Source organism: Panthera pardus, unplaced genomic scaffold, assembly GCF_024362965.1.
Source record: "Panthera pardus isolate Hobbes unplaced genomic scaffold, ASM2436296v1 HiC_scaffold_7, whole genome shotgun sequence".
NCBI classification, from domain to species: Eukaryota; Metazoa; Chordata; class Mammalia; order Carnivora; family Felidae; genus Panthera; species Panthera pardus.
The window spans coordinates 3540225-3566728 of NW_026527002.1; the positions used below are offsets into that span (position 1 = coordinate 3540225).

Sequence of the window (26504 nt, forward strand, 5' to 3'; positions counted from 1 at the left end):
TACAATTGTATATGTCAAAGATATCACAGTAAACTAGTACAAAGAAATTAAAAAAATAGGGGACCCAGAACTTAAAATATGGGTCAGAAAAGATGATTAAATATGGAAGCTGTACTGTGTTTCTTTTATTTTGAAAATGATTTAAGGAGTGATAAAATAGTTTAGACAGTAGACTCATATCTTGTAATATGTAATAATAAAGAGATAATTATTGATAAAACATGCTTTAATTTAATAACACATATGTACATTTCCAGTTACAAGGTGAATGCATATAACCAAAGGTTATTTAACAAGTAATATGGTTTGTTTGGGGGACATGACTGCTTGAGTTGCCATATGTATTACAAGATAAAAGTTCTAATTAACTTTTTGGTTGTGAAAAGTTCTCATAAGTACGGAAAAAAAGTCATGTGGATTTACCTGGGAGTTGGGGGAACTTTGTTTTTTTTTTTCTTTTTGTTTTTGTTATTGTTCTTTATGGCTGTATGAGCTCAATGTCATAATACAAAAGCCCATTATGCATTTTTCTCTGAAAGGAGAAACTCATAAATTCTCACTTCATTACTCAGAAAGCTTAATAAATTTGCCATCTGTTTTCCAAAGCCTCATTTAACTTCTCAGATCTTTCCTAGTAGAACAGGGAAATGGTTCCCAGTTGAAGTCATGAGCAATATTGTTTGTAGCTATTTGACAATTTACCAAAAAATCATTATTGCTATTGGGAACTTTAAAAAAAAGTGGCTTATATCTGATGTTAATGTAAACACTACTATATCAAGGATTACTAGCATTCTCATAGTTGTTCCTACTAAATTTTCCAGCCATATATTTTTTCTTCACTACTTCTAATATTTTGTTTTTATATTTATGTGTATGTGTTTTAAAATTATAATTTGATATAATATGGCCAGACAGTCCTCTGACTTCAAAACAGGTTGTCTTTGAAAAACATCAAAGAAGCTTTATTCATTGAAATTCGTAGCAATTCCCCTCCAAGGAAACACTTAAAATATTTCCTAAGCTAGTGTATATAGTATATTAATCCTAAATTACTAAATTTGAGATCTGGAAGCCAAGGTAGTGCTTTTATGCACAGTACAATAAGAGTAGGAAAAAAGCAATTGTGTTTCTATTTAGAGGAACAGTGCAGATATAGAAACATTTTTACATTGATTTGGTCATTGGAGGATTTTCCCAAAAACCATTTCCTGCCCGTATTCTCCACAGTCTCAGTGACTCTGTGCTGCCACAAGATACCTTTTCACAAATATATGGTTCAGTAAGACTCAAGTCAGAAATCAAGGATTGACTTCCCGTAATACCACCTTCTAGCTAATCTCCATAAATCTTCCTTTTCTCATTGTAAATTGTGGATAGAAGTGTCTGCCTTAAAAGAGTGCTCTAAGGGACGACCTCTTCTGTGGTTGTGATGGTAAAGACTGAATATATAACGCAATATATGGAACATTTTGTGTGCTCAGTAAGTGGCTGTCAAAGATCCTTATTAAAGAATCCGTGATGTGTTGGTTTGTCTTCTGGAGAAAGACTGGCAATTTAGACAAATTCATATGTAGCATTGAGGTCTCATAGATGAGGAAGTTTAAAAATCACCAACCTGGGTAGGTATTTGGTATGAAGGATCTCCCTTTGCATTGGAAATGAAGGATAGCCTTCCCATGCTGCTTTGCACAATTTCTAACTTTTTTTCTGGCATCTGGAACCAAAGGTCCTATAAAATTCCAAGATCCTTTCACTGCAAATTATCGAGAGCACCAGCTACTCAGGCTACGGAGAAAAGAATGAGGAGAAGGCAGGGACACCCATTTAAGAGGGCAGATCCTGCATCCATCCACGTTGGTTGTGCTTCAGACTGTAAAAGAAACAGAAGCACCAGGAAATAAATCAGGGAGAAAACATTGAAGTCAGTTATGTGTGTGTGTATATAGTTGACATACCCATTGCTTTATCTGAAAGGTTATTTAAAACTGTTGATTGAATTAGGAAAAGAAATATGGGGTGAAGGACGTATGTGGGCAGCATATGCTTCTACCTATAAAAGAGCTTCTAAACTGGGAATCACTGAAGATGCTGAACCATTTTTATTTCTAACTAAGAAATTGTCTTCTTTGTACATAATTTATTTTTCAAGTCTTCTATTTTCTTTTATGAGCTATTGAATTTTATTTTCTCATGTGTTAGGAATGCAAAACATTTTTAACTTGGAAAGCGATAAGTTTAAATTGACATCTTTAAGGTAAAACAAATATATTAACTGCCTCTAAAATAAGTAACTGTCAAGGGGAATATGTCTATGGTGTGATCTTTTTTTTCTTTTTTGCCGAAAGTCACCATTTACCTATAGAAGAAATGTAACAACATTTTTATTTTAATGATGTAAATGTAAACATTTTGAAAATCAAAATTTAAAAAATAATAGCACATTTGAAAGCATTTTCCAAGGAGTAACCTAGAGTATAACAATCAGGTACAATGTTATCTTCTCATAATAAAGAAACAAATAGTGCTAAAAATTACAGTAATCATGAAATCTTTGAAAATGAGAAAAACAGAATTTTGAATTGAAAAATTAATTATTTGATTTTGAAAACAGATACTGTAGAATTGTTCATAATATATGCATATTTTATTTATAGCCTTTTACATTTGCATTAGGATCAACTGTTTAAATTGTCCCATTTGAGTTTCTTAGGGCATCTCTCATGTCTTTTTCAAATTTATGGTCCCAGGTATCAAGACATTGGCTGGCATATTATCATTTACTAAATAACTTAGTATTAGAGAAATGGTATAAATGTGGTATTAATGTATATCAGTGTTTTTTTTATTCACTTAGAGGAATGATGCAAGATATTATTAAACAAGGTTATGTATTACATCAGGATCCTAGGAGTACTTAAGACTTTGAAAGTAAGCATATTAGTATAGGTTGGGAATTAAATGAGTTTTTATTTTTATTCACCAAACCTTGTAATAGAAGTCAAGAGACCAAGATAAACAATAAGTCAATAGCCCACACCACATAAATTTTACAAATCAGTGTACCTTAAGGCATCTTACACAATCAAATGCCAAAGTGGACTGATCTTCCAGAATGGCAAAATAAGCTCTTCTAAAATGGTGCTTCTCTGGAAAAGCAGTGTTTAAAAAAAAAAAGTCAAAATTATCAGAATTAACTTTTTCAGACTTTGAAATTAAACACGTTTGCAATAACTGTAGATTTAGTACAGACATGCTCATGCTCTGTCTCTCTCTGTCTTTCAATAATAAATGAACATTAAAAACCTTGAAAAAATAAGTGACATAAGGAGGCGGTGCTTGTGGAATGTAGGGTGCATATTGGCAGTTTAGGCTCATTACAATTCACCTTTGCTTCCTCTGTTGGGTCATTTCTTCTGGTGGCAGATATTTTTCTTGCATGTCTGTCTTCTTCCATTTAATTTTTTTTTAAGTTTACTTATTTATTTTGAGAGAGATAGAGTGCAAGAGGAAGAGGGACAGAGAGAGAGAGACAGAGAGAGAGAGTCCCAAGCAGGCTCTGCACTGTCAGCACAGAGCCCCACGCAGGGTTCCATCTCAGGTGAGATCGCGAACTGGTGAAATCATGAGTTGGAGGCTTAAGCGACTGAGCCACCCAGGAACCCTTGTCTTCTTCAATTTTGACTGATCGAATTTCTCCGCCTCAGCCATATTGAGTTTGTCAGACACTGTTGCAGAGGAAGCAGAGGAAGGCGTACAGGAAGTGGAGTTAATAATAATTTTTATTTCACATAGTTTAAAAAACATGTATGACAAACATGGACTAAAACTTTGTTATTCTTTTTTATGAAGTTATAAAGTCAGTAACATGGCTTTTTTTTTTTAGAAAATTGAGGTATAATTGACAGGGAACATTTCAGATGTATAACATAATTATTTGATATTTGAATACGCTGTGAAATGATCACCACAAAGTCTGGGTAACATCCATCACCATACATAGTTACAGTTTTTTGTCTTTGGATGTGAACTTCTAGGATTTACTCCGTTAGCAACTTTCAAATATGCAGCACCGTGTTATTAACTCTATAGTCGCATACTGTGTATACAACCCCACGACTTAGTTTTTGTATACCTGGAAGCTTGTAACGTTTGATGCTTTTCCCCTATTTCACTCACCCCCTAATCCCTTCCTCTGACAACCACCAACATGGTCACTATACCTATAAGTTTATTTATTATTATTATTCCACATATATGTCAAATCATCTCTTTCTTTGTTGGACTTATTTAAGTTAGCATAGTGCCTTCAAGATCCATTGATGTTGTCACCAATGGCAGGAATTCATTCTTTTTCATGACTGGATAATATTCTTTTGTGTGTGTGTATGCGTGTGTGTGTGTATGTGTGTGTGTGTGACATTTCTTTATTTTCCATTAATGGATATTTAGGTTGTTTCCATATTTTGGCTTTGTAAATTATGCCGCAATGAATACGGAGGTGCATGTATCTTTTTGAATTAGTGGTTTTGCTTTCTTTGCTTATATACCCAAAGTGGAAATGCTGACTCATATGGAAGTTCTATTTTTTTAATGTTTATTTATTTTTGAGAGAGACAGAGACAGAACATGAGTGGGAGAGGGGCAGAGGGAGAGGGAGACACAGAATCAGAAGGAGGCTCCAGGCTCCGAGCTGTCAGCACAGAACCTTATTGGGGCTTGAACCCACAAACTGTGAGATCACGACCTGAGTTGAAGTCCGACGCTTAACTGACTGAGTCACCCAGGCACCCCTGGAAGTTCGTTTTTACTTTATGAGGACACTTCATAGTGTTTTCCATAGTGTCTGCACCAATTTACATTCCCATCAACAGGGTACAAGTGTTCCCTTTTCTCCACTTCCTCACCAACTCTTGTTATTTCTTGTCTTTCTGGTAATAGCCATTTAACAGGTGTGAGGTGATATCTCACTGTGGCTTTGATTTTCATTTCCCTGAGAATGAGTGATGCTGAGCACCTTTCCAAGTACCTGTTGGCCATCTGGATGTCTTCTTTGGGAAATATCTATTCAGATTTGTCCATTTTAAGAATCAGATTATCAGGGCGCTTAGGTGGCTCAGTAGGTTGTCTGACTTCCGCTCAGGTCATGATCTCACGGTCTGTGAGTTCGAGCCCCACGTCGGGCTTTGTGCTGACAGCTCAGAGCCTGGAGCCTGCTTCAGATTCTGTGTCTCTCTCTCTCTCTAACCCGTCCCCACTCATGTGTGTGCCCTCTCTCTCTCTCTCTCTCTCTTTTTCACTGTCAAAAATAAATAAACATTTAAAAAATTACAAATCAGATCATCATTTTGCTCTTGGGTTGTATGAATTATTTATATTTGGGGGATATTTATTAAGTCAGATTTTTACAAATATGACTTCACATTCAATAGTTTGCCTTTTTCTTTTGCTGTATAGAAGCTTTTTATTTTGATGTAGTCCCACTTATTTATTTTTGCTTTGTTGCTTTGTTTTTGGTGTTGGATCCCAAAAGAAAAAAATCATTGCCAAGACCAATGCCAAGGGGCTTACCATCTATGTTTTCTTTGAAAATTTTATGGTTTCAGTTATTACATTAAAGTCTTTGATCTATTTTGAGTCAATTTTTGTGTATAGTGTGAGATAGTGGGCCAGTTTTATTCTTTTATATGTGACTGTCCAGTTTTCCAACACCATTTATTGAAGAAATTGTCCTTTCCTCATTGTATATTCTTGGCTCTTTTGTTTTAAATGAGTTAGACAATATGCATGAGTTTAGTTTTGGAATCTCGATTCTATTCCATTGATGTGATGTATCTGTCTTTATGACAATGCCGTATCATCTTGATTCTATAGCTTCGTAATATAGTTTGAAATCAGAGTGTGATGCCGTCAGCTTTGCTCTTTCTCAAGGTTGCTGGGCTATTCAGAGTCTTCTGTGGTTCTATACAGATTTGGGGATTGTTCTATTTCTGTGAAAAATACTAGCAGAATTTTGATAAGGATTACATTGAATCTATAGATTGCTTTGGGTAGCATGGACATTTTAACAGTATTAATTCTTCTAATCCATAACCACAGAATATCTTGACATTTATTTGTGTCTTCAATTTCTTTCTATCACTGTCTTTTGGTGTCTAATGTACAACTCACTTACTTCACTGGTTACATTTATTCCTTGGTATTTATTATTTTGATGCAATTATGAGTGAGTTTATTTTCTTAATTTCTCTTTCTGATAGTTTATTATTAGTGTATAGGAATGTGACAGATTCCTGTATATTGATTTTATACCTTGCTATTTTACTGAATTTGCGTATTAGTGCTAATGTTTTTTAGTAGTGTCTTTGGGATTTTCTTTTATAATATCCTGTTATCTGCAAATATATGTATCTGTAGATATTTAAGTCCATCTGGTCCAATATGGTGTTTAAGGATGATGTTTCCTTTTGATTTTCTGTCTGGATGATCTATATATAGATGTAAGTGAGGTATTAATCCCCCAACTTTATTCTATTACTATTTCACCCTGTAGATCTTTTAATATTTGCTTTATATAGGTGCTTCCTAATTTATTAAATGTTAGAAAAACATAATTGATTTCGCCTATCGATTCATTTCTCTGCTCATTTAAGAAAGAAAAATGGACTTCTCTAAAAGATTATTATCTATACTTACTTTATTATTTTTTTGCACTCAATCACTTATGAACTGATTGCTATGAGTTTTTGCATCCATTTCTCCATATAAACTTCTTTGTCAAGGGTCAAAATGATCTCCATGTTGCTAAATCCAATAGTCAATTTCCAATTCTCATTTTCCAGACTTTGTGTTTTGTCTCTCTCTCTTCCCCGGCAATGACTGTTTTTTCTTTTCTTTTCTGTTTCTTCCCTACTTTCCTTAATTTTATACTGCAGGATTCCTCAGATTAGTCCCTAATCCTTCTCTCTACATACCCTCCAAGCCTTGCCCTTCTCACTCAGATCACTGCTTTATCCTTTATCTCATCTTTGCTCTGACACATCCTAATTTTTATATCCTACCTTGATTTTTCTACACTAATATATACATATATATAACATATATTATATATAACATATATAATTACATATATGTTACAATATAAATTATTGTATGTAACATATGTATGTAACATATAAAATATGTTACATACAAATACAATATAATAACATATATTATATATATGTTATATATATTATGTATGTTATATATGTTATATATGTTATACATATATATGTTATATATAATATACATGTTACATATAATATATATGTTATATATGTTATATATATGTTGTATTTGTGTTATATATGTGTTATATATATGTTGTATATATGTTATATATATATATGTTACATACTTACCCTTTTAATCCTATATGCTCTCAGATGTAACATGTCTGAAACCAAACTTGATCTTTCATGCAAACCCTGCTTTTTTTTCATAATTTCTCCATTTTACTAAATAACAACTCTCTCCTTTCAGTTGCTCAATCAAATATTTTGGAATCAACCTTGACTCAAGTTTACTTTCAAATCCTGCTCCTTTCCTTATTGAAAACTTTATAACTTCTTTCCTTTTTTTCAATCTTCTTCCCAAGAGCTTATTCTCAACAGTGTAGTCAGAATTATAATTTTAAGACTTATGTCAATTCTTGTCACTTCTCTGCTCAGAAATTTCCCTTGTTTTTTTTCCATGTCACTCAGAGTAAAACTCATGAAAAGTTCATATGGACTGCAAATTCTGACCTGTGTTATTTCTTTGACTTCATTTCCTAGATTTTTTTTTAGACATTCCAATGATTTACGCCTTAGTTCTGATTTTGCACACATGGCAATGGAGATTCTCTTATCTTGCAGCCCCTCCCTCACACACTCTTGCTGTCTTCTCTGCTTTCTTTTCTTTTTTTAAAAGTTTCTCTTTCCTTCTTATTTAGTCAGTTATTTTTTGAGGGAGAGAGAGGGCACAAGTGAGTGAGGGGCAGAGAGAGAGGGAGAGAGACAGAATCCCAAGAGGGCCATATAGGGAGGGAAAGAGAGGAAGAGAGATAGAGAGAGAAGCGGGACTCACTCATGGCGGGGCTCGAGCTCACCAGATACAGAGCTTGGACCCACAACCCGTGAGATCATGACCTGAGCCAGACAGAGTATGATGCTTAACAGACTGAGCCACCCAGGCGTCCCTCTGTTTTATTTTCTTGACTTTACTTACAATTATTTCAGCAATATTATATTTAATTGATTTATAGTCTTGTATCTTGTGTCTTGCCACTAGAATTAAGTCCCTTCAGGACTTGGTTTGTCTGTTTTGCTCACTATTTTTTGTCTTTCCACCAAGAAAAAGACTAAATGCCTATAAAGCACTCAATAAATATTCACTGAATGAATGAATGAATGAACAATTAAAATTTGAAGACAACTTATCTTTAGTGAGATTTATGGCGTTCAGAAGAGCTTTATCGTAAATAATCATAATAAATTTGATGTAAAAATAATAAATAATTTGATGGATGTCATTGTGGTTGCTCAGCAGGTAGATGGACAGATGTGTAGGTCTAGGAGTCATATTAGAAATGAGTAAATATATATATATTTATATATTATATAAGTATATATATACACATACATATATATCTGTATATACACATACATATATATCTGTATGTATACATACATATATATCTGTATATATATATATATATGTATATATATAATATAATATATATATATATCTCTGTATATATATGTATGTATACATGATAGTTAAAGCCCCAAGAACAGATATAGTTGCCAAAAGTGACCATGGAAACAGGAGAAAGATGAGTTGACATTGGAATCTAGAATCAAAATTGAGCGCATGTCTGCCTCCTGCTTTCTCTTCTTACCTATCACTTCCCGCCTACCACTCACGCTCCTGAAAAAAAGGTGTAAAAACTTCAAAGTGCCAATCTACATCAAATAATTGGCATATAATTTACAAGGTATGAATAATTGGAATGAGTAATCTTTCTAAAAATTTCTGTATGATTAGATATTTATTTTTGACAACCAAGACATAATCTCCAAGTCACTAAAGACGTGGTAGAATTATTTTTGAGAAAACATTGTTATATTTTTGCCCACTTGCAATATTCAGATGTTTTCACCTTTACCAAGAGTGAATTGCATGTTTTTTTCTGGTTTTATTTTTTGTAACAGTAAGTGGGCACATGCAGATTTTCCAAAACTTTACACACCTTTCATATCTGGTGGACTTAATCTGGGTTGATATCAAACATATTCAAAGTCTCCGGGTGACATAAACTGGCGGCACAGAGAGCGAGGGGATGAACAGGCGACTTTGACACAGAGTTAAGGCAAGCAGAAAGCTGCTCGTGGGCAAATACACGTCATGTTGCCAATGAAGTGGGTTGTTAAAAAGAAAACTTCTGAAATAATTTATGATGGGGTGACTGGAAGCATTTTTCGGTTAAAGCCTTTAAGGAAATGAGAATAACTAAATCAGATCTTTGCTGTTTTCCAGAATCAGCTAACATTTGCCATAGGAAGCTGTGAAATACAATACCAAAGTTTTGAAGGGAAGTACTGAGGCAGCATAGCTGTTTTATCTATATCGTACAGAACTATGAGTGAATTTGTGTTGCGCTCTTAGTGTGTTTCTGCTGCATGACCTGAGAAAATATTCCTAAGCTGAATTATTTTATTTCAATAGTTTCCTGGTGGATGGCAGATATTACACTCTGTCCCAACTGAATAGACACGTTGTGTTGTTTCTCATCGTCGCATATTACGAATTGCAAAGACAATTAATGTGCATATCTGTTGTAATTCTGCATCCTTTATTACAAATGTGTAACGATAAAGCAACAACTTTGTCAGAAGTTTCGTGTGGTGTATTACCCTCTAGCGAATCCTCTTTGTGATAATTTTGTCATACAGATTCCATTCAGCACACGTATGTGTCTCCTCTCTATCCTCTTGAAATTAAGACATTTCTATGGGACGATTGATGGTTTTCCATAAAAAATATTTGTGACGTCAGCTTTTAAAATCTATCCTGAATATCACCTCCTGATTTTACAGCCAGTCTGACACCATTCGTGTTTGAAAAACAAAAAAGAAAAAAACCAAAACGCCTTGTTTCTTTTCTCTCTCTTTTTTTTTTTTTTTTTTTTTTGCAACGTGGGATACAAATTTCCTTAAAGATCTCAATGGGGGATGCTTTTAAAAACTTCAAACTATTATTGGGCCTTGGTTGAGTTTTGTTTTGTTTTTTTTAAACAGTCAGATACAACAAATTTAAATAATCAAATACAACAGTTAAAATTAGTTACATTTAAAATTAATGCATGTATTTTATTTTGGAACGGCACCATTTGGCTCCTGGTGCCGTAAATATTGATATACCTTTGCTTTCAGCATTTCGTATTCAGTGTCTTATGACAAATTGTAACTTATTCTACAGAATAATGAAGAATATTTTTTAAATATTTTAATCCAAATGTATCATTGGAAATGTGTATAAAGAGGTGAAAAATACTTTTTAAGCCACTCCCATGTTTCTCTTGTACTTTATCGAGAATAAGATTTTATTCTGGCCAAATATATCTCTATGCAGCATTTACCAATACTGAAGTGACTTTCATAGATAATAAGAATGCTTAGCATTTCTAGCCTCGGACTGCCATGTTTTGAAGTAAATCTTCAATACACATGAAGTTTACATATTGAATAAAAAGGCCTACAGTTTATATGCATTGGATATAATTAACTGGTTCCAATTGGTTTTATCAAGCTTCAAAAAATGACTATTATCTAGTTGTCTAGTTATTACCAAGTGTTTTCAAGACACTGATTTGTATTTGATCTGAAGCTTTTCTCGTTCCTTTGCAGGAGCTGGAATTTTCAAATCTGTTCGCTGTTCTCCACTGCATTCATTCGTTCTTTGCTGCCAAAGTAGCTTGTTTGGACCCTCTCTTTTTAGGCAATCAGGCTGCAGCTTCCGCTGCTCCCAGCTCTGCTACAACAAGCAAAGCCAAGTACACAACCTGACACACGGGGCTTCCTTTTGCCATGTACCATGACTGTACAAACAGAATAAACATCCTCATCATTTTAGACGCTGGAGAAACAATGGTGTCACCAGGTCGACAGTGAATTCGATTTGAAATTTCAGCAGAAAACAAGAAGGTCCTAAGGGATCTCAAAAGCATTTCTGTTTTGGAAGGCATTTGTGAATAATCTTAAAAGAACCTAACAGCTCGTTCTCACTCAGTTTATTTGTACCAGTATTTCATCAAAAGTGAAGACAAAAAAATGAATGATTCAAAGTATGTACATAATATAAAAAAATTGTAAGCTACCTATAAATAAAAATACCACTTAAATGGTTATTTCTGTATTTTAGATTATTTTGTATGACAGATACCTGTCGGGCCAGATCATGAACTAATGCCCTATCACTGAATTATAAGTAATATAAAGGAGGCAGACCGTATGGAAGCAAGGAAACAAAGCATGCAAAATTTCATCAAGGAAGAAAGCACTTTAATTTGCTGATGCAGAGTTTTCTGTGTATTCTCATTCTGCAACATGACACTGGCACTCCAATTTTGTTTATCTTGTGGTCAAATATTCTTAAGAATTTCAAAAGAATAAATTCATTGATTCCATGATAGTCACAATGTAAAATGTATTATTTTTCCTTAAATCACTGAAACCAACGTTTTATCGCTGCTAGTGTCAACCAAATATGCCAAAAGATGCTCATTTAATTACGAATGAAGAAAACATTCATGAACCTCTTGTTCTTTCCTTCGTTTAAGGAGATTTTTACTTACATAATGGGATTTGGTATCACATTAAAGTTTCATAAATTTTCAGTGACCCCAAAAACTTTTGTAGAGAAAGTCGTAGCGACATATGTGGCATGTGAAACAATTCTTTGTAATCCTAATTCTAGTTATTTACGGACTAAAATGATCATAGGGTATAGTCTCGAAGTTTTACTTATGTTAGGGAAATGACATTTTCCCATTTTAGTAATATTTTATGAGAAAATAAGGTGAGATATGAAAATAAAATTTTAAATTTCTAACTTACCATGTCATAAAAATGATTATATAAGGCCAAACTAAGTGGGTTATTTTAGGTATCTTGTGTTAGTAAATGAAAAGGGGATGGAAATCGGAAAACATCAGAGGTATGTGCACATGACAGATCCCAGGAGTTACATGACCATTTGTTTAATGTCGAGAACCTTCTCCTTTACTACAGCTGTACGGAGATCTGCTTTTAAACAACCGACTATTAAAAAAAGAAAGATTACTTGTATGTTAACATGCATGTCCCCAACTAAATCAAACACTGGATATTTCCTTGTGAAGATGATGAAATACCCAATAAGTTGGTTTGATTGTCTTTTTTTTTCTTTTTCAATATTTTTTTAATGTTTATTTTTGAGAGGCACAGAGAGACAGAGCATGGGTGGGGGGAGGGCAGAGGGAGAGGAAGACACAGAATCCGAAGCAGGCTCCAGGCTCTGAGCTGTCAGCCCGGAGCCAGACGCGGGGCTTGAACCTGTGAACCACAAGATCATGACCTGAGCCGAAGTCGGTTGCCCAACTGACGGAGCCACCCAGGCACCTCTGATTTTCTTTTCTTAAATAGGACAAAAAATTTACGAAAGAAAGGATCAAAATTGTTTGCAAAAAGGACACATGATCGTTATACTGACAAATGTATCAAACTATTTCCATAATCATCCTAAATTATTAATTCACTTTGTGTCTGGTTAATTTGTAAGCACATTGAGATTGAAAAGAAAAAACCCAGGGTTCATAATTGTAACTGGCAAGAGTTAAGTTGCATCTAGGACGCCTTATTGAAAGAACTGTGGCAAATAGGACACCACGTGGTTTTTACATGGTTTCTTTTGACCGTGAAATGAATATATACTCAAAATGGGGAGAATACTGTGAAATTACTGCTCACTAGCTATTGGCCGAACAGGACAGTCATTCTAAAGCCAGGAGCCCGCCAAAAGCAGGCTTCAGGAAGGCCTGGAGCCTGGGGAGGAAGAGCAGAGAGACGCCTGCCCCTTAGGGTGGGTAGCAGTACGAGCCGGTTCCTTGCAGAATCTCTGCTGTGAGTTAGACGCGTATCTCAGAGCGCCCCACATTGGGGCAGCGTGGATGTGTCCACAGGGAGATCATCCGGTCTGTGGGGAGGAGGAAGTGGGCTCAGCCACCAGGACAAAAAAAAAAAGGAAGTCGTTTTAAACCCTTACATAAGTGCAATGTAATCATTTTTAAAAGCAATGTCAGGTTTATAAAAGCTCCGTTTTAAGTATACAAAAGACTAATGAAATATCCTTTTTGTTGTATAATAAAAAATCTTCTAGCCTGTGCTTAGGTGTATGAAGGAAACGGTGCACAATGAGATATGTATGGGTATATATCTCCTTGTACAACACACACACACACACACATATGTGTATATGTATATAATAAAATGCTACCCACAAATTATATTAGATGAATATATTGCAAATATATATATTTAATATACTTTAAATTTACACTGTAAATTGTAGCTTGAATTAAAATTTATGATAATACGATATTGTGTTTATTTTTGATACCATTGATTAAAAAAGAAAAAAACAAACCTAACAGGCCTAAATTGCTGCTTAACATTAGTGGAGCACCTACCTATTAGAAAAATATTACTCTGATGTTCATCAGTTACCAAATAGTATTTAACACTTTCCTTTACAGTGGAATGATTAGCCACTGTGGTTTGTTATAACTGGAACTATTTGAATGAGAAAGATTAAAAAATGAACAAAATACTCAGATAAATCTCTATTTCTCATGTAATGTAGGTTTAGGTGCATGAGATTTACTCATCAAATCCTCGTTTGTACTAGAGCACATTTTAATAGCAGAATGCTTCATTATGTGTTAACCCCTCCAGTGCCTTGGGATATGTGTGTATGTGTGTGTGTGTGTGTGTGTATACATATTATACATGTATGTATACATATGTATGTGTGTGTATGTATGTATGTATATATGTATGCATACATATATATGCACATTAAAGGGTTCATTATACTGTACATAGTGCAAGCTCAAAGGGAATATTATATTATAGGTACTTAGGCCAGAGAAGGGAGTTCAAATATCATTTGAAATATTTGCTAACTACTATAATAATGTATTTTGCCTGATAAAGAATAACAATTCATTTAAGCTGAAGTATATTAAAGCAGGGGCATTTTAATTTGTTATACCGCAGCAAATATTTATTTCAAATATACTTTAAGATAGAATGTGTAATGTGTACCCCAACATTTACCATCTAACACTATTTTAAAGGGAGAATAAGCAGCTAATCATTCTTGCCCATTTTTCAGGCAGGTACCAGCTTTAGGGTCTTAAAGTCTGTGCTCACAAAACTGTCATTAGGCAAGAAGAAAAGTAATTACTTGAAAATAAATGTCAAGTTCATATTAACCATAAAAGCAGAGAAATTTTCCTTTGGGTGCATTGGTTTATAGATCGACGTTTCCCTCATTTACAATGACAAAGCTTATTCATAAACTTTGTTTACATGGAATGCTGGGTTTGAGAGAAGCTTGACTTATTATTGTGGAAAAGTAATAATCCTAACAATGATTTAGAATTACTGCTAGAAATCAGCAGGTGGAGAAGCTTTAAAAGCACAAGGACGATCTTGTGCTTAACTTTTTAAGGTAAGTGTACACGTTCTGATATTAATAACAAACATTTTGCTACTCTTAATAGTGCTGTACTCATGAGCTCTTAAGGAATTGCTTTATTCATACCTCTAAAACTCTTGTTTATGATTTATTCTTATTCCTTAATACTTCAAAGTCATAATTCACTTATTTGCACATTTGAAGTTGCTTTTGAAGATAAATAAAATGTTATAAATGTTATATATTTTATACATATCAAAAATGCAATGACAATACCAGAAATATGAAATGTAAATATATTTATTTCATTTTTAATTGTTTCGGTGGATGTTTGTAAAATGTAAATTAATATCTGTGACAAATGACTTGTCACTTCGTTCTTTAAGTTCATTAATGTACTACTAACAAAACTGTACCTTTTCTAATGAAGCATACTGGAAAATAAAAACAAATACTTTTTACTACATTTGCATTTTCACTTCTTGGGTTTGATCTGTAAGTTTCACGTGTGTTTAGAGCATGCTTCTGGGGACTTAACTGAAATGGACTGGGACAAATATGAGCTAACAGCCTGGGGCACTGACCTCTTTGGGGCATGATCTGTTCTGGTTCATCAATATTTACCAAGATTGCATGTCTGAACTCCAAAGGCTCTAAAGGTTGAAGAAAGATGCTATCTGCCAAATTACTTAAACAGCCACAATTACAACTTTTGAAAACATGAGAACTTTGATATTTACACGGTGGTCCATTGAGAGCAGAGTCTACACTGAGAGCACTGGCCTGACAGGGCGTCATCGTCTGGCCATTTGTAACCGGAGCAGCTCATCTCATATGTCATACGAGACCACAATGGTCTTTCGGGTAAGTATAGTGTGGTAAGAGACTGATTACAGGAATCACTTTGAGACAATTCTGATATCTAATGTTTATTTATTTTTGAGAGAGACAGAGACAGAATGCAAGTGGGTTGGGGCAGAGAGAGAGGGAGGCACAGAATCCGAAGCAAGCTCCAGGCTCTGAGCTGTCAGCACAGAGCCCGACGCAGGGCTCGAACTGACAGCTGTGAGATCGTGACCTGAGCCGAAGTCAGACGCTCAACCGACTGAGCCACCCAGGTGCCCCAAGACAATTCTGATATCTACATTATTCTAGCTGTTAAATGAACATCTCTCTCATTTTTGATACTCTCTTTTTCTGTTTTGGGGAAAAAAAACTGATGGAAAAATAGTACATGCCCATCATAAGTAGTTTAAGCAATTAAGAAGAATATTAAAAAGTAGGGATTATATTAAACCTTGGCAGCACAAAAATAAACATAATTCACTTTAGATAAATGTTGTTATATATACCCATGTTTATATAGAGCCAAAAAGAAGTATTAATTACTTGATATACTGATGGACAAGTACGTGGATTTAAATGCTTCTATAAATATATTCCTTCAAAAAGCACAATATAAAATAAACCGGTAACTGTGTTTTGGGGGAATGTATGAACAATAATAGCAAAACGTGGATTTTTAAAAGTTGACTACCTATTAGGAAAAAGTAGAATTATGGTATATTTTAAAAGGATCGGGACTTCAAGAATATTCTCTTCTTTAATTTTTTAAGATTCATTCAAGTTTAAATACAAAAGTACCAACTTTCCTGAATAGAGTTCTGTACATTTTGATAAATGGATATAATTGTGCACCACCACCAAGATAAAAATATAGCATAGTTCAATCGCACCAATAAATGCCACTTTGTAGACAACCCCTTGTAACCCTAACCCTTGTAAACTATTGATTTGTTTTCTGTCCCCAGAGCTTTCCTTTTTCAAGACTGAAATGTACAGTCTTTCATCTTTTGATATTATTCCCACTCTTTTGGGAGATCACTTCTCCACAGAAAGTATTTTTGGGTATGTTCTCTGTCAAAAGGATACCAGTCTTGATCCCTTTTGTTGTGTCCACAAAGGTTCTACCGGCTTTGCCCTTCGCCCACTGTATCCCTTCTGTCTTCTGTCACAGGCACCTCTATCCAGGCTAGGAGTCTTCTAGGCACGAAACAGGTACTACCTCTTACATGAACAAGTATGGAATGAAGGAAATAAACATATCTGTGTAATGTCAATTCCAGTTAAGGAAAATACAACAGTCATTTTTTTTTAACTTAAGAGGTTTCATGAGTTTACTTTTATGTAAACACAGGTTTTTAACTTATTTGAATAAATACCAAGCAGGGTAATTGCCAGATCATAGGGTAAGAATATGTTTAATTTTGTCAGAAATTATCCAAACTTCTTCCAGTTGTGCGTTCCCACCAGTAATGAATGTGAATACCTTTTCTCTACATCCTCACCAACAGTTGCTATTGTGAGTGTTTGAGATTTTGGCCATTCTAACAGGTATGTTTTGGTATCCTTATTTCACCATAAGCAGAATAAGATTCTTTGTTCCTAGTGCCCAATAGCTTCTGTTCTCCCCAACTCTTTCAACCTGAGATTCCTCATCATCTTTGTATGTGTTGGTGAGAGCTGCTGTCACAAAGTACCACAAATTGAGCGGCTTAAACAACACAAGTCTATTAGCTCTGGTCTGGAAGCTAGAAATCCAAGATCGAGGTACCAGTAGGACGATACACCCTGTGAAGGCACTAAGGAAAGATCTGTTCCAGGATTCTTTCCAAGTGCCCGGGGTTCCTTGACAACGTAATTGCAATCTTCACATGGTATTCTCTGTGTGTGTGTGTGTGTGTGTGTGTGTGCGCGCGTGCGTGTCCTTTGTTATGGTCAAATTGGATTAGGGGGTCTGCCATACTCCACTATGACCTCATCTTAACTCCCTACGTCTGCAGTGGCCCTCTTCCCAAGTAAAGTCACATTCTGATGTCTGGGGGTGAGGATTTTAACCTATCAATCTTGAGGAGAATGCATTTCAACACATAGCAGTCCTTTAGATGGCAACTTAAATGTCCCTTACAACGAGAAGCTTTTTTCCTTCTCTTCCTCAGAAAAACTGAATTCTTTCCGCCATGTACTTATAACACTTGGCCATGTGAATTGCTACGGTTTAATTTACCGTCTTCCCTACTAAGCTTGAATTTCTAATTTCTGGGAAGGCAGAGACTACGTCCATGTTGCTTACCTTTGTTACCACCTCACACCATGTCTGGAACACAGACGTGCTTCACGAAAGGTGTTCCTGTTGAGTGATTTTAATAACCAAAAGTGAGGTTTTGTTCAGAATTGAAGTGGACGCCATTACAAAAGTGACATTATTCTATTTCAGTCATTATCCTAACATAATTGCTTATGTTTCTAAGAAAATAATTGGAGAGTTTGCTCTTACACGGAACTGCTAATCATATACATAATAGCAGGCAAGATAAGAAAACAAGAGTTGATATTCCTCTGCACTTTTTCTGTTTGATTTTTTAGAACTGATATTTCTTATCTTGCATTGTCATTTTATTAAAAACATCTTGGGGGGTGCCTGGGTGGCTCACTGGGTTAAGTGTCCGACTTCGGCTCAGGTCACGATCTTGTGGTTCATGGGTTCAAGCCCCACCTCAGGCTGTGTGCTGACAGCTCAGCCTAGAGCCTGCTTCAGATTCTGTTTCTCCCTCTCTCTCTGTCCCTCCCCACTTGCACTCTGTCTGTCTCTCTCTCAAAAATAAATAATCATTGGGGCACCTGGGTGGCTCAGTGGGTTAAGCGGCCGACTTCGGCTCAGGTCATGATCTCGCGGTCCGTGAGTTCGAGCCCCGTGTCAGGCTCTGTGCTGACAGCTCAGAGCCCGGAGCCTGTTTCAGATTCTGTGTCTCCCTCTCTCTCTGACCCTCCCCCGTTCATGCTCTGTCTCTCTCTGTCTCAAAAATAAATAAACGTTAAAAAAAATTAAAAAAAAAAATAATCATTAAAATTTTTTTAAAAATATATCTTGTAGTTATATATATGTGTATATATATACACATTTTAGTAATCTATAAATAGTAATATATAATAGTGATCTATAGCTAGTCGTGTATAAATACATCTTAAAACTTGTCAAGTTTTATACTGAGTAGTACAGTATATTGTTCTCTATGGAACAATTAAATAATTTTTAGAGAATTTTTCTAAAAGCAAGGATAAAAGAAAAAATTCAAAATTAAGGCATTGTAAAGTGAACAATGAAAAACATATATAGATCTAGAATTGTACAGAGAAACTCAATTTACTAATTCAGTGAAATCCACTCGGGAAGATAAAAATCATCAAAATGCATCCAGGGAGAATAAGGGTCTTTGCTACCTAGCAGTAACCAGTTAGCTTTCTTAAGAATATTCAGGATGAGAGAAACTACTTTAACTCTTCTTTTCTTGAGTTAGTGATTTCGTTCAATAAATAAGATAAGTGAAACCAAAGAATCAAAGTCAAATAACCATGAATATGTTATGTTGACATTTCCAAATGACTTTGAATGTGCAGTAATGGGATTTGCAGATCTGCTTTATGACAGTTCCCACAAAATGATTATGTGGAACAAATTTATGTCATTTCTAAAAAATGATTGTGTTGCCATGGTCACCTCTGTCAGAAACACTCTATCTAATCTCTTCTATACACAGTACCTTCAGCTTCATGATCCAGTTAGGTTTAAAACTCTAGAGCACGGTAATTATGTATAACTTACTCTATTCTTTTTTATAGAAAAGGTTGCAAATGATGATCACCTACTGTTTTAAAATAATTTTTTGATGTGAAATTTATATCACATAGAATTATTTTAAAGTAAACAATTCAGGGGCATTTAGTATATTCACAGTATTGTGCTATCAACCGCCTCTGTCTAGTTTCAAAACGTTTCCATCATTCCAGAGTAATATCATTATCCATTAGGCAATTTCTTCCCATTCTCCCTTCCCCCAGACCCTCATCACCATCTGTATGCATTTTGTCTTCATGGATTTAATGTATTCTGGATATTTCATATAAATGGAATGATACAATATGTGACCTTTTTGTCTTACTTTTTTCACTCAGCAGAATGTGCTTGGGGTTCATCTATGTTGTTGTAGGAAACAGTTCATTCCTTTATATGGTTGAATACCCAGCTACTCTGTTAACATAGGAAAGGAAGGTAATAATTCTGCTCATTTGAGTTCCAAGTCCCAGTCAGAAAAGTCAATAGTGCTGGGGTCAGAGGAAATGAAGAAAAATCTAAGTCTATTATTAGATTCAGAATGGCCTCCATGAAATATTTAAATAAACACAATTTGTCTCTCAAAGTGGGCCATCTTTTCTCCTGCACCTCACTGCATGTTTTCTGCATAATGCAAATAATTTATGTAGTGCTCTAATGTTCCTCCTCAAACCTTCCTGGCTTAGTGTTGCCTAACATGCTCCAAAATTATGATATTCCTATCCGTATTTTATCAAAATTCATATTCCCTAAATTCCATTAAGCTAAGAGAAATATTGGGGAGTAAAATTAGAATGAATTCAAATTGATGGATATTAATGACAATAGATAACACTTTTATAGCATTTACTATGTTTTCAGTATGCTTCTGAGTTGTTTACATATATTAACTCATTCAACCTTCTTCATGGCAACCTTTAAGGTAGGTTTCAATATTATCCCTATTCTATGGGTAAGAGCATAGAGTTTAAACAGATTTCCCTAAATCCTCTAGCAAATGAGAAAAGCAGGAAAAATGAGTAGAACATTGCTAGAGTTCATATATATATATGTGTGTGTGTATATATACACACATATAGAGAAAGAGATTTCATACACACACACACACACACACACACACACACACACACTTGCAAAGTACTTAAATAGAATTTCGGTCTCAGTAATTACCTAAAAGTTGGGGGCATTAGAAAAGTGGGTAAGTTTTTTACTTGTTTTTATTTCCAATCAGACATGGGAGCAAAGATCCACAATGTTCTCAATGATTGCATATTTGGCCTTGTGGATTGCTCTGAGGTGTTGTTCTACTTCACAATATGCTTTGACAGGGATGCCTGAGGTCTCAAATTCATGAGATTACAACCAGTGTATTCACAGTGGAATCTCTAGCAATGAAAGTAGGCACTCCCTTCAGGAGTAGATGCTCTTTACACGCAGAGAATATATTGCACAGAATCTGTGTAATATAGTGGTAGGTGCTGTGACAGCAAGATCGCCACTGACATAGGCCTTACCTCTATGGTTGACCTGTGCCAACACCAGATTCTTTGTACCAAGGCCATGTGGTTCCAACTTCTCTAGACTTCTTTTAAATGACTATTACTATTGCCCTATACTTCTTCTTGCTCACAATCTTTGAACCTGGGGTGACCTCTACCTGGAAACTTATTCATTAATTTACAGGCATCACTTCTATTCACTCCAGGTGTCATTTTTAATGTCACTTTTTTCAATGAAGCTTTCCTCGATACCCCTGCTTTCCACCACCATCACTGAGACCTGTGAGTTACATTTCATTATCTTCTTTTGGTATATAAGGAAACTGAGAAAACCTGCCTATTCATTTTCACAAGATTAGGCAAAGGGTAATTAAAATAGACTGAACGCAAGTTTGGTGGCTACATAAAACATGGAGAGAAAAATGCACACTGGCTGGGAAACTTAGGACTCATGAAAGGGAATGACCGTGAAATCTTTGCGTCTTCTTATTGACTCATGTGTCTCAGGCTGGCTAGTGGAGAAAGCAGCAACTCCGGACACCCATAAACACAAATTAGTAAAGGTTCCGAGGAAAACACGTTCACTTTAGCCACATGGCCTGGTAAGGGACAAACTAGCAAGATAGAAAACATTTGGACGGCAGATGTGAAGACAGAATGTGAGAAATGACAAAAACTGAAAAAGAAAGAGAAAACAGACTGAAAACAAATGAGCAGGGCATCAGAGATCTGTGGGCTTAAAGCAAAAAATCTAACATTTTTGTCATGGGAATCCCAGAAGGAAAGGAAAACAATGGTGGAGTTAAATCATATTTGAGGAACTAATGGCTGAAAAGTGTCCCAATTTGCAAAATATGTATACGTATAGATTCAAGTACCTGACTGAACCCCAAACAGGATAAATTCAAAGAAGTAAATTACAAAATAAATCACAGTCAAACTATATCAAAGTGAAAACATTTATTTTGTCAAACTATAGGCAAAGCAAATGAAAGTAATAAGAGAGAAAGGACTCTTTGCCAGTAGGAGGAAAAAACCCAGCTAAGAGGATAGTAAATTTCACTTCTGAAACCACAGTGGCCAGAAAGAAGTAAGACAATACTTTCCAAGTATTGAAAGAAATGGTTTATCAACCCACAATACTATATACAATAAAACTACCCTTCAATAATAAGGGGGAAAGATTGGGAAGTGGAGTATAGCCTGGAGTGGTCACTTCCCTTCTTGCCCAGGCAAGGGTGCTGGGGCATAGCCCCGCCCTCTGTGGCTCTTGGCCCCGCTGACCGGAAAGGCTGATAAAAAAAACACCTGAAAGCTGTACTGTCCAGTGGTGCTCAAAGAGAAAGACAGGCAGAACCCATTGCTTTTAGGGCAAAGCCAGTGGCCTTGTTTTGTAAGGGAACTCTATATGCAGACTGAATTAAGACAACAAAGAGTGTTGCCATTTTTAGAGCTGCTCCTCCTGCGGCAGTCAAGCAAAGACTCTAATTCATAGCTATGTTCACCATTCAATACAGCCTTCAGCTTGTTGGACCAGGGAACTCAGCCAGAGCAAATGGCAAAATGCAAAGCTCATTCAACAGTCGGGGGTACAGTAGCACTTGAACACGGAGCAAAGCTTCTTTGTGGCCGTGGCTTCCCTCATCTGCAAACCAAAACCAGGGGCCTCACTTAACCAGGAAATTTAGCGTACACTCTTGCCAAATTTGAATCCCCAGTGAGTCATACAGGCCTTGTATCCTGTCTTGGGGCCCTCCCAGGGCAGGGAAGCTAATTCATACCACACCTACAAATGAAAATAGTGCCCAGTCCTAACTATCTAGTAAGCCTAACCAGAGAATCCAGGTAATTGCAGAGCTCACCATGAAGGGAACCAAGCCAGTAGTCTTATTTTACTGTTCTAAGGCAGTGGAACAATCCCTCACCTTTCCTAGCCTCACATTTTGAACCTATGACGTCAGGAAGAGGAATCTGATTAACTCTAATGTTCAGATGCCAATGTAAGGAATCAAGGATTATGAAAAATCAGGTAAATATGACACCACCAAAGTATACTAATATAGCTGGAATAATTGATCAGAAAAAATGGGAGGGGCGCCTGGGTGGCTCAGTCGGTTAAGCATCTGACTTCAGCTCAGGTCATGATCTCGCAGTTTGTGAGTTCAAGCCCCGCGTCAGGCTCTGTGCTGATGAGCCTGGAGCCAGCTTCAGATTCTATGTCTCCCTCTCTCTCTGTCCCTCCCCTACTTGTGCTCTCTCTCTCTCTCTCTCTTTCTCTCTCTCTCTCAAAAATAAGTAAACATTAAAAAAAACTTAAAAAAAAGAAAAATGGGAAAAAAGAAATAGAGATCAATGAACTGTCAGACAAATAATTTAGAATAAATCTCTCAAAGTACTGTAATGAAATATAAGAACACGGGCGACTAAAATGAAAATTTAAAAAAAAGAAAACATTGCATGAACAAAACAAGAAGATATACAAAGCAATTGGAACCATTAAAATGAACGAGCAGAGATCTTAGAGGTAAAAAATACAATAACTGAAGTGAAGAATTCAATTCTTCAAAAGTAGAATTGATCATGCCAAAGCAAAAATCAGAGACATGGATGATAGGACATTAGAAATCATCCAGTCAGAGGAGCAAAAAGAAAAACAAAGAGAAACAGTGAATAAAGCCTAAGAGTGAATAAAGAAAGCCTATGAGACACAATAAAAAGAAACAATACTTGCATTATGGGAATTCCATAACCAGAAGACAAAAAGACAGGAACAGAAAGTATATATAAAGCAGTAATGGCTGACCACTTCCCAAGCCTGGGGAGAGAGATAGATATTCAGATCCACAAGGCCAAAAGGACCCCCAAAAGGTTGAAGTTGACTAGGGTTACACTAAGACACATTGTAAGTAAATTGTCAAAAGTCAAAGACAAAGAAAAAAATTTGAAGCAGCAAGAGAGAAGAAAGAAGTTACATACAAGAGAACCCCCATAAGACTGTGAACAAATTTCTCAACAAAAATTTGTCAGGCCTACACAGCCGTGTCAAATTCGGTGCCTACCCATCCGTGGCAGGCGCCGGCCTGAAATAGATGACAAGGATTATTTCTTATTTAGAGATGGTGACATCTCGGAAAGTATGTAGACTGAAATAAATCATTATTGAAATGGCATGAAGTGAAGCTGCCCATTACAGTGAAGTTGTGAAATCTTTCAACATGTAAATAATTTTCATGTCTCTCTTTTATAGTAAACTAATGGTATCAAAAAAAAAAAAAAGAAAAGAAAAAAAAAGAAAAGAAAAGAAAAGAGAAGAAAAGAAAAGAAAAGAAATTTGTCAGGCCTGGAAAGAATTGAATGATATATTCAACATGTTGAAATAAAATACCATTAACCAAGAATTCTATGCTGTTTTCCTTCAGAAATGAGTTATAAAGTCTGTCCCAAACAAACAAAAATTGAGAGAATTCATTACCACTACACGTGCCTTATAAGAAATGCCACAGGGAGTTCTGTCAATGGAAGTAAGAAGATGCTAATAAAAGTCATAAAATTATTAAAAATGTAGCATTAAACTCACTGGTAATAGCAAACACATGGTCAGAATTAGATTCTGTGATTTGGTAATGGTAATCCACAATTCACCCATAACTCTAGTTGAAAAGTTTAAAAAGGAAAAATAAGCATAACTATAATAATGTTATTACAAATCTATCTGTATACAAAATATACATACAAAATGTAAACACTATGTAAATGGTAACAGAATAACCTAAAATGTGAAGGGAAGGAGAAGTAAAAGTGTAAAGTTTAGGAATTCTAATGAAGGTAAGTTGTTTTCAGCTTAAAACACGGGGTAATAATTTTAAGATATTTTATGTAAGTCTCCTGGTAACCAGGATGCAAATATCTGTAGCAATTACACAAAAGAACATGGAAAAGAAGTTAAAGCATACTGATACCAAAAGACATCAAAACATGAAAAAGGACAGTAAGATAAGAAACAAAGAATGATGGATCTATAAAACAAGCAGACAACAATTAACAAAATGGAAATAATAAATCCTTAATTACATTAAATATAAATGGATTAAATTCCCCAATATAAAGATATAATGAGTGAATGGATTAAAACAACAAACAATTAAACAGAATCAAACAATGTGCTGCCTATCAAAAACTCATTTTCACCTTAAAGGGACACATAGAGAGAGAATAAAGAAATGGAAAAAGCCACTGCAAGCAAATGGTAAAAGGAGGAGAAGAAGGAGGAGAATAATTCCAAGTATTTATGCACCCAACATCAGAGCACCTAAATATATAAAGCAAAATTAATGGAGCTAAAAGGAAAAATAAACAATAATACAATAATAGGTGGGAATTTTAATACCCACCTTCAATAATGTATACATCAATTTGAAAGAGAATTAATAAGGAAATACTGGATTAGACCAAATGGAACTGATAGTATATATACAGGCATACCTCAGGGATATTGTGGGTTCAATTCTAGAATACCACTATAAAGTAAATATCACAATAAAGTGAAGTAAATGAAGTTTTCAGTTTCCAAGTGTATATATAACTTATGTTTACACTATACTATGTTATATCAAGTGTGAAATAGCATTATGTCTAAAAAGTGTACATACCTTAATTAAAAAATGCTTTGTTGTCAAAGAGTGCTAACCATGATCTTAGCTTTCAGTAAGTCATAATCACTGATCAAGGATCACTGTAACAGGGGCGGCTGGGTGGCTCAGTCAGTTAAGCATCCAACTCTTGATTTTGGCTCAGGTCATGATCTCATGGTTCATGAGATTGAGACCTGCATTGGATGAATGGTGCATGGATTTTAAAAATCTGTGGTATATTCATACAACTGTGCATCACTCAGCAATAAAAAAAAAAATGAGCTATCAAGCCATACAATGACATGGAAAGACTTTAAATGTTCATTGCTAAGTGAAAAAAAAAAAAAAAAAACTAGTTGAAAAGACTACATACCATAGGTTTCCAACTACATAATGTTCTGGAGAAGAAAAGAAAATATTAGAGAGACAGTGAAAAAGGTCAGGAGTTGCTTGGGGTTTAGGGAAAGGGGGTAGGATTGTATAAATGAAACACAGGGGGTTTCTATCTTAGTCTATCCAGGCCACTAAAACAGATTACCACAGACTGGCTGGCAATAATGAACAGAAATTATTCTTCACAGTTCTGGAGGCTGGCAAGTACCAGATCAAGGCAATAGCAGATTTGGTCTTGGTGAGAACCTGTTTCCTTTTTCATAAACACCTATCTTTTTACTGTGTTCTCACATGGAGTGGGGGCATGGGAGCTATCAGGGGACTTTTGTATAAGAGCACTAACCCCATTCATGAGGCATCTGCTATCATGACCTAATTACCTACCAAAGGCCCCATCTCCTAATACCTTTAAGTTGGGGGCTACGACTTCAGGAAATGAATTTTGAGGGGACAGGACCATTCAGTGTACAGCAGGCAGCGAATCTATTTTTCACAATACTAAATGGTGGATACCTGACACTATATATTTGTCAAAACTCACAGAAT

General features: G+C 35.4%; 1 protein-coding gene and 1 non-coding gene across 6 annotated transcripts in view; both read left to right on the forward strand.

The window, feature by feature from the left end:
• SNTG1 (syntrophin gamma 1) overlaps nucleotides 1-15229 on the forward strand; it is an 881864-nt gene extending 866635 nt beyond the window's left edge. For all 5 annotated transcript variants that reach the window (XM_019428901.2, XM_019428905.2, XM_053896624.1 and 2 more), the window contains one exon: nucleotides 10932-15229. In XM_019428901.2, coding sequence (XP_019284446.2) covers nucleotides 10932-11090 — 159 coding nt within the window. In that variant the 3' untranslated portion in view covers nucleotides 11091-15229. The remainder of the gene's footprint in view (nucleotides 1-10931) is intronic.
• An 8737-nt stretch (nucleotides 15230-23966) lies between these two features.
• LOC128775372 (small nucleolar RNA SNORA5) lies at nucleotides 23967-24062 on the forward strand. The gene has a single exon (XR_008420102.1). It is a non-coding gene; the product is annotated as a small nucleolar RNA SNORA5 (small nucleolar RNA).
• Nucleotides 24063-26504: the final 2442 nt, after the last annotated feature.